Below are 10,264 nucleotides of genomic sequence, written 5' to 3'. Positions count from 1 at the left end.
TACCTCGATTCGTAAGTATCACCATGGAAACCCTCGATTCGTAAGTATCACCATGGAAACCCTGAGCGTCACGGCATGGACGTTCCCCTAAATAACGGCTAAAGGAACACGTGGTTAGAAGAAGTCCCAGGTAGTCTTCCTCTGTGCTGATATTACCGGCAATTTCCACTGGATGCAGAACGCCTGTGGACCGGCTGCGTGCTCCGCCGTCCGTCAATACCCACCAGGTCCGGATTTGTTGCGGCCATGACGGACAGTTGAAGTCACAAGGACCCACGAGATCTCACGAATTCACGTAGAATAGAACCACAAAACCAGCACCAGTTAATTTCTATCCAGAGGAGTAGAGGGGAAACTACTCTGAGCTGTGTTTTCAAGGTGTAGTGCAGGGAGATATGATCCGCCGTGAGCACGCTGGATTTTACTTTGAAAATTAACCGGATTTTTATTTTGTTTCTGTGCTCGACTTCCTGTCCCCACTATCTGCCGTGTGCTGAATTGCTGCGGAGCCCAATACCAGTACTCGCCGATACCAGTACTCGCAGATACCAGTACTCGCCGATACCAGTACTCACCGATACCAGTACTCGCATAAACCCCAGTACTCGCCAATACCAGTTGCCGATACCAATACCAGCATGTTAAGCAGTGTTGGAGGCTTTTTGGATACTGGTGTCGGTATCAGGACATCTGTAGTTTTAAACTGTCCATCATGAGTCAGGTCCTGGTCCTGATCCTGAATGTCCCCCTGCTGTGTCCAGGTGAAGGTCTAGTTTAAACTGTCCATCATGAGTCAGATCCAGGTCCTGATCCTGAATGTCCCCCCTGCTGTGTCCAGGTGAAGAGGTACACATGTCCTCTGAAGTCTCCGGGGATCCGTCCGACCTCGGCGAGGCCCGGGACCATGCGTCACCCGACACCGCTGCAGAACGAGCCCAGGAAGATCAGCTACAGCCGCATCCCGGACAGCGAGGCGGAGGGGGGGGCTGTCTCCGCCCCCAACTCCCCCCGCACCCCGCTGACTCCACCCCCGGCCTCCGCCGCCTCCAGCTCCACGGATGTAGGCAGCGTGTTTGACTCGCCACAGGCTCCCAGCAGCCCCTTCCACTCCAGTAAGCCCCGCCCACCAACCACAGGGCTGACATTAGCTCCTCCCACCAACCACAGGACTGACATTAGCTCCTCCCACCAACCACAGGGCTGACATTAGCGCCTCCCACCAACCACAGGGCTGACATTAGCTCCTCCCACCAACCACAGGGCTGACATTAGCTCCTCCCACCAACCACAGGGCTGACAGTAGCCCCACCCACCAACCACAGGGCTGACATTAGCTCCTCCCACCAACCACAGGGCTGACAGTAGCCCCACCCACCAACCACAGGACTGACATTAGCTCCTCCCACCAACCACAGGGCTGACATAAGCCCTGCCCCCCACTACCATCGTATAGTCCGCTCAGAAAGCTATTGCTATGCTAGCAAGATTCAAAGTTAATAACATTGTGTACGGTTGGTAATCGTTAGTAGTAAATATAATGTGACTGTTTAACAAGACAAGCTAGCTATCAGCCATGTCATTGTCCCCAAAACAATATCAAGACTTTGTAATCAATAATCATCATGAACTGAGTTCTGAAATGACTAACCTGCACTAACCTCCATCTGAGACAGCTGCCTTCTTTATAACACCAGTTCACTACTAAAGGAACACGTTAGCTTAGCATAAAGCCTGGAGACAGCTAGCTTCCTCCTCTCACAGTGTTTTCTCCTCTCCCTGCAGCCTGCGAAAGTCTCTTCTCTGTTCCTCACGGTCCACGTTAGTATGACCCTCTGACTCTCCGTACCTGTCTCTCACCTGTCTGTCTCTCTCACCTGTCTGCCTTTCACCTGTCTGTCTCTCACCTGTCTGCCTCTCACCTGTCTGTCTCTCTCACCTGTCTGCCTTTCACCTGTCTGCCTTTCACCTGTCTGCCTCTCACCTGTCTGCCTCTCACCTGTCTGCCTTTCACCTGTCTGCCTTTCACCTGTCTGCCTCTCACCTGTCTGCCTCTCACCTGTCTGTCTCTCACCTATCTGTCTGTCTCTATTGTAAACTCACTGTGTCTAACTGGAGGGATCATGTTTTCAGCATTTACTGATTATCTCAAAATAGCGACACGACCCCAGACTTTGTTTTCGTGACAACGGTGCGATGAAGTGAATGTGAACTCTAAATCACAGATTGGTGACATAGCCCTGGGGGGGGCCAACCCTCACCTGGAACCACACCCACTTCCTGCAGAGAACCGGTTAAACGTATTAATAACATGACCAACACCACAGTCTCATATATAACCGTTGTGTACGCACACACTGGGCCTGACAGAGGCGCCACTTTCACTACGCAGCAACTGTGATCTATAAAAACCAACGTAACGGGAGGGTGTGTATCTGCGTACGAACGTTTTAGAGACGCAGATGGTGAGGTGGTGAACTGAAGATTCTTCTCTCACATTTAATTTCACTTCATATGACACGTAACTTATAGATCCACCACGTCGTGTTATTAGTGCTCGCACGTTTCAAATGTAAAAGATATCAGCCAACTCATCTTAGCGCTGTGTCACCATTACATTCCCGTTGATCAACTCATTTCTCTACGTTAACACATGCATGCACTGACCGCTGATGGCTGAATGTGTGGAGGGCGAGTTAAGAGGCGGATCCACAGGCGCACATTAAGCAGACAGATGTTTTTTGCCTTTGTGCTCAGACACTTTAAGTGTGGATCCTGCACACAGTTTCATAAATGAGAGCCGTGATCGGATCAGCTGAAGCCCTGTTCACACAGGCCTCGTATGACCAGGGGACCTGTAGCTGTATCTGAAATATGTACGGAGGTCGTCTGTGATCTTAAGCCCGTGTGAAATGCCACTGCAAAAACAAAGAACATTCCCACACACACTTTTCACCTGTGCATTTGGTTATTTCAGTCGATTTTTCAGTTACAGGGAACTTCCTCAAAACATGTAGTTGAAATGTATTGGTAGGTTGGAGATTATAAATGAAAGTTTTGCCATCATATGTGGGGGTTAATGTCAGTACATCTGAGTCAAAGACAGACTTGGCTTATCCCCCGTGAATGCACCGCACTAAACACAGACGTGGGGACATTTCTAAATCCCAGTTCCTCTGGTAATACTTTAGTATCACAGCTGATATTGATCCGGTAGATCTGATTGGTGCATCTCTACCTCACACCTGTCAGATCAAGAATCACCTGCCCACACTGTCTCCATAGTAACAGTCTGTCTCCATGGAAACCATCAGCTGACAGCTCACTGTGTGTTTTGTTGTACAGAACCAATCAGCTACAGGCAGGATGATGTCCCCTGGGACCTCTTTAGCCCTATTTGCACGGGACTAGCATTACCTGGTGACCTCTAGTGACGTGCCTTTCGGGGATAATGAAGATACCTTAAACCTTGACCCTAACCCTTGTCTGTGATCCTAATCCCCATGCGAATCCGCCATGTCTGTAGCTTGTAAAGTAAAAATTCCCAAATGCAAATGCAAAAAAAGTGCAAATGCGCCACACGAAACTCAGCTGTGTGGGGGTCACACGAGGTCCCCAGATGATACTAATCCTGTGTGAATAGGGCTTTTGTTATTGTCTCTCTGGTCTCAGGGTTAGAGTCTTGTGTCCCTGTGGGTCTAACGGTTGTCTCTCTGGTCTCAGGGTTAGAGTCTTGTGTCCCTGTGGGTCTAACGGTTGTCTCTCTGGTCTCAGGGTTAGAGTCTTGTGTCCCTGGGGGTCCAACGGTTGTCTCTCTGGTCTCAGGGTTAGAGTCTTGTGTCCCTGTGGGTCTAACGGTTGTCTCTCTGGTCTCAGGGTCGTCTTCGGTCTCCTCCATGGTGAGTTTCAGTCGGGCTTCTGAGGACGTTCAGGTTCCTCCTCCTGTTCCTCCTCGCAGACGTCCAGAGTCGGCTCCCGCTGAGTCCTCGCCCTCAAAGGTACCTCTCGCGTTTACACACCAGTTCTGTTGTAACCCCTACCCCTCAAAGGTACCAGTTCTGTTGTAACCCCTACCCCTCAAAGGTACCAGTTCTGTTGTAACCCCTACCCCTCAAAGGTACCAGTTCTGTTGTAACCCCTACCCCTCAAAGGTACCTCTCACACACACATGTCTCTAGCTGACTCTAACGTCATTAATGTCTAATGTCACCCTGCAGCCAATCAGAGTCGAGTATTCACCAGACCATGGTATAATTGTCTTTAGATGTGTCCTAATCTCACTGAATGTCTCCTCCCTCCTCAGATGATGTCACAGTTGGACAGCCCCCCTGCCGTCCCCCCCCGCCAGCCCACCTGTAAGCTCCTCCCCCCTCGTTACTCCTCGTCCCCCCCCGACAGCCCCCCCTCGCTGCCTCCTCGGGAACCCGTCAGCTCTCCTCTGCACCTCCTGCCCCCCCCTCAGGGCCGCCCCCCCCGCTGTGACCTGCAGGCCTTCTTCCCCTCCTCCTCCCCCCCCCCTCTGCCCCCTCCAACACCCGTCACCCCCACCCCCCCATCCAGGAAGACAACCCTCCCTCTCCTCCCTCTGGACGGCCCCCCCGTGCCCCCCCGACACAGCGTCCCTAAACTTCCCCCCAAGACGTACAAGAGGGAGTCTCTAAGCCACGCCCCCACACTGCTGGACACGCCCCCTGCGCTGGAGGAGGCGGGGCTCTGAGCTGATTGGACAGGCTGGAGGGGGCGGGGCTCTGAGCTGATTGGACAGGCTGGAGGGGGCGGGGCTCTGAGCTGATTGGACAGGCTGGAGGGGGCAAGGCTCTGAGCTGATTGAACAGGCTGGAGGGGGCAAGGCTCTGAGCTGATTGGACAGGCTGGAGGGGGCCAGGCTCTGAGCTGATTGGACAGGCTGGAGGGGGCCGGGCTCTGAGCTGATTGGACAGGCTGGAGGGGGCCGGGCTCTGAGCTGATTGGACAACTGATTGGATCAGAACAGACAGAAAAATTCTGATCCAGTCCGGACTGAGAAAACTAAAGATAATGTGCTCTTATTGTGAAAACCCAACTGCTTGTTTCCTGCAGAGCGTTGGAGAACATTGGTGTGTGTGTGTGTGTGTGTGTGTGTCTGTCTGTCTGTGTGTCTGTGTCTGTGTCTGAGTGTCTGTGTCTGTGTCTGTGTCTGAGTGTGTGTGTGTGTGTGTGTGAGTGTGAGTGTGTGTGTGTGTGTCAGCGTGTCGAACCGCGCTGTGTGGAGCAGAGAGGATTGTGGGAACAGAACCAGAGAGGTACTGGGCTGGTTCTGTCTCTGATGAATTCTTTAAAACAAGGGAATAAACGTGTTTATAGCTGGAAGGACAACAAGCAGCGCTCCACTGTCTTCATTTCATTATTTATCTGAAATAAAACGAGTTCTATTCTTCACATCTGTAACATGAAGAGTTCTGGACTCATCTTTTAAACTTCACCTGCTACGCTGCTCCTGATTGGTCGGAGCGTTCGTCAGCATCACTGTTGTTAAAGGGAACATTTAAGCTTCAAATTGTTCCAGACTCTCCTCCAGAGCTCCGTGGAGGAGGGTCTGGCTACTCCATAGTAGTATTCTGGGATGGACTCGATGCCGGCCGTGTAGAATGATCCGTCATAGTCTTTGGCAGGTTGATGGTGAATGGAGACGATAGCAATAACTTTATTATATACTATATACTATTTATGGGTACTATATATGGGTACTATATACTATTTATGGGTACTATATATGGGTACTATATACTATTTATGGGTACTATATACTATATATGGGTACTATATACTAAACATGGGTACTATATATGGGTACTATATACTGAACATGGGTACTATACACTAAACATGGGTACTATATGCTATATATGGGTACTATATACTGAACATGGGTACTATATACTAAACATGGGTACTATATGCTATATATGGGTACTATATACTGAACATGGGTACTATATACTGAACATGGGTACTATATACTAAACATGGGTACTATATGCTATATATGGGTACTATATACTGAACATGGGTACTATATACTAAACATGGGTACTATATGCTATATATGGGTACTATATACTGAACATGGGTACTATATATGGGTACTATATGCTATATATGGGTACTATATACTGAACATGGGTACTATATACTGAACATGGGTACTATATACTAAACATGGGTACTATATGCTATATATGGGTACTATATAATGAACATGGGTACTATATACTGAACATGGGCACTGTATGCTATATATGGGTACTATATACTGAACATGTGTACTATATACTAAACATGGGTACTATATGCTATATATGGGTACTATATACTGAACATGGGTACTATATATGGGTACTATATGCTATATATGGGTACTATATACTGAACATGGGTACTATATACTGAACATGGGTACTATATATTATATATATACGAGTACTATATACTAAACATGGTTACTATATGCTATATATGGGTACTATATACTGAACATGGGTACTATATATTATATATATACGAGTACTATATACTAAACATGGTTACTATATGCTATATATGGGTACTATATACTGAACATGGGTACTATATATTGGTACTATATACTGAACATGGGTACTATATTCTATATATGGGTACTATATACTAAACATGGGTACTATATACTGAACATGGGTACTATATATTATATATATACGGGTACTATATACTAAACATGGGTACTATATACTAAACATGGGTACTATATACTATATATGGGTACTATATACTGAACATGGGTACTATATACTGAACATGGGTACTATATACTATATATGGTTACTGTATACTAAACATGGGTACTATATACTGAGCATGGGTACTATATACTATATATGGGTACTATATACTAAACATGGGTACTATATACTGAACATGGGTACTATATGCTATATATATGGTTACTATATATTGAACATGGCTACTATATACTGAACATGGCTACTATATATTATATATATACGGGTACTATATACTAAACATGGGAACTATATACTAAACATGGGTACTATATGCTATATATGGGTACTATATACTGAACATGGGTACTATATACTGAACATGGGTACTATATACTAAACATGGGTACTATATACTATTTATGGGTACTATATACTGAACATGGGTACTATATACTGAACATGGGTACTATATACTATATATGGGTACTGTATACTAAACATGGGTACTATATACTGAACATGGGTACTATATACTATATGGGTACTATATACTAAACATGGGTACTATATACTGAACATGGGTACTATATGCTATATATATGGTTACTATATACTGAACATGGGTACTATATACTGAACATGGGTACTATACACTAAACATGGGTACTATATGCTATATATGGGTACTATATACTGAACATGGGTACTATATACTAAACATGGGTACTATATACTAAACATGGGTACTATATACTGAACATGGGTACTATATACTGAACATGGGTACTATATGCTATATATGGGTACTATATACTGAACATGGGTACTATATACTGAACATGGGTACTATATACTAAACATGGGTACTATATACTGAACATGGGTACTATATGCTATATATGGGTACTATATACTGAACATGGGTACTATATAACATGGGTACTATATACTGAACATGGGTACTATATACTGAACATGGGTACTATATATTATATATATACGGGTACTATATACTAAACATGGGTACTATATACTAAACATGGGTACTATATGCTATATATGGGTACTATATACTGAACATGGGTACTATATACTGAACATGGGTACTATATACTATATATGGGTACTATATACTGAACATGGGTACTATATACTGAACATGGGTACTATATACTATATATGGGTACTGTATACTAAACATGGGTACTATACACTAAACATGGGTACTATATGCTATATATGGGTACTATATACTGAACATGGGTACTATATACTGAACATGGGTACTATATACTAAACATGGGTACTATATTCTATATATGGGTACTATATACTAAACATGGGTACTATATACTGAACATGGGTACTATATGCTATATATGGGTACTATATACTGAACATGGGTACTATATAACATGGTACTATATACTAAACATGGGTACTATATACTGAACATGGGTACTATATATTATATATATACGGGTACTATATACTAAACATGGGTACTATATACTAAACATGGGTACTATATGCTATATATGGGTACTATATACTGAACATGGCTACTATATACTGAACATGGGTACTATATATTATATATATACGGGTACTATATACTAAACATGGGTACTATATACTAAACATGGGTACTATATACTGAACATGGGTACTATATACTGAACATGGGTACTATATACTAAACATGGGTACTATATACTATATATGGGTACTATATACTGAACATGGGTACTATATACTATATATGGGTACTGTATACTAAACATGGGTACTATATACTGAACATGGGTACTATATACTATATATGGGTACTATATACTAAACATGGGTACTATATACTGAACATGGGTACTATATGCTATATATATGGTTACTATATACTGAACATGGGTACTATATACTGAACATGGGTACTATATACTGAACATGGGTACTATATACTGAACATGGGTACTATATGCTATATATGGGTACTATATACTGAACATGGGTACTATATACTGAACATGGGTACTATATACTAAACATGGGTACTATATACTGAACATGGGTACTATATGCTGAACATGGGTACTATATACTATATATGGGTACTGTATACTAAACATGGGTACTATACACTAAACATGGGTACTATATGCTATATATGGGTACTATATACTGAACATGGGTACTATATACTGAACATGGGTACTATATACTAAACATGGGTACTATATTCTATATATGGGTACTATATACTAAACATGGGTACTATATACTGAACATGGGTACTATATGCTATATATGGGTACTATATACTGAACATGGGTACTATATAACATGGTACTATATACTAAACATGGGTACTATATACTGAACATGGGTACTATATATTATATATATACGGGTACTATATACTAAACATGGGTACTATATACTAAACATGGGTACTATATGCTATATATGGGTACTATATACTGAACATGGCTACTATATACTGAACATGGGTACTATATATTATATATATACGGGTACTATATACTAAACATGGGTACTATATACTAAACATGGGTACTATATACTGAACATGGGTACTATATACTGAACATGGGTAATATATACTAAACATGGGTACTATATACTATATATGGGTACTATATACTGAACATGGGTACTATATACTATATATGGGTACTGTATACTAAACATGGGTACTATATACTGAACATGGGTACTATATACTATATATGGGTACTATATACTAAACATGGGTACTATATACTGAACATGGGTACTATATGCTATATATATGGTTACTATATACTGAACATGGGTACTATATACTGAACATGGGTACTATATACTGAACATGGGTACTATATACTGAACATGGGTACTATATGCTATATATGGGTACTATATACTGAACATGGGTACTATATACTGAACATGGGTACTATATACTAAACATGGGTACTATATACTGAACATGGGTACTATATGCTATATATGGGTACTATATACTGAACATGGGTACTATATAACATGGGTACTATATACTAAACATGGGTACTATATGCTATATATGGGTACTATATACTGAACATGGGTACTATATACTGAACATGGGTACTATATATTATATATATACGGGTACGATATACTAAACATGGGTACTATATACTAAACATGGGTACTATATGCTATATATGGGTACTATATACTGAACATGGGTACTATATACTGAACATGGGTACTATATATTATATATATACGGGTACTATATACTAAACATGGGTACTATATACTAAACATGGGTACTATATGCTATATATGGGTACTATATACTGAACATGGGTACTATATACTGAACATGGGTACTATATACTGAACATGGGTACTATATATGGGTACTATATACTGAACATGGGTACTATATACTGAACATGGGTACTATATACTATATATGGGTACTGTATACTAAACATGGGTACTATATACTGAACATGGGTACTATATGCTAT

General features: G+C 42.5%; 1 protein-coding gene across 3 annotated transcripts in view; it reads left to right on the top strand.

Moving 5' to 3' along the window:
* LOC116049176 (son of sevenless homolog 1) overlaps positions 1-5,272 on the top strand; it is a 62,405-nt gene extending 57,133 nt beyond the window's left edge. For 2 of the 3 annotated variants that reach the window (XM_036000005.1, XM_031298599.2), the window contains exons 21-25: positions 1-11; positions 839-1,112; positions 1,783-1,818; positions 3,874-3,995; positions 4,301-5,272. The exon at positions 1-11 is cut by the window's left edge and continues 106 nt beyond it. In XM_036000005.1, the coding sequence (XP_035855898.1) occupies positions 1-11; positions 839-1,112; positions 1,783-1,818; positions 3,874-3,995; positions 4,301-4,714 (857 nt within the window). In that variant the 3' untranslated portion in view covers positions 4,715-5,272. The remainder of the gene's footprint in view (positions 12-838; positions 1,113-1,782; positions 1,819-3,873; positions 3,996-4,300) is intronic. The other variant, XM_036000007.1, reaches the window with a different exon arrangement.
* The last annotated feature ends 4,992 nt before the right edge of the window (positions 5,273-10,264 follow it).

Source organism: Sander lucioperca, chromosome 4, assembly GCF_008315115.2.
Source record: "Sander lucioperca isolate FBNREF2018 chromosome 4, SLUC_FBN_1.2, whole genome shotgun sequence".
NCBI lineage: Eukaryota > Metazoa > Chordata > Actinopteri > Perciformes > Percidae > Sander > Sander lucioperca.
Note: the sequence above shows the minus strand (reverse complement) of the source record. Positions and strands in the feature narration are given on the sequence as shown.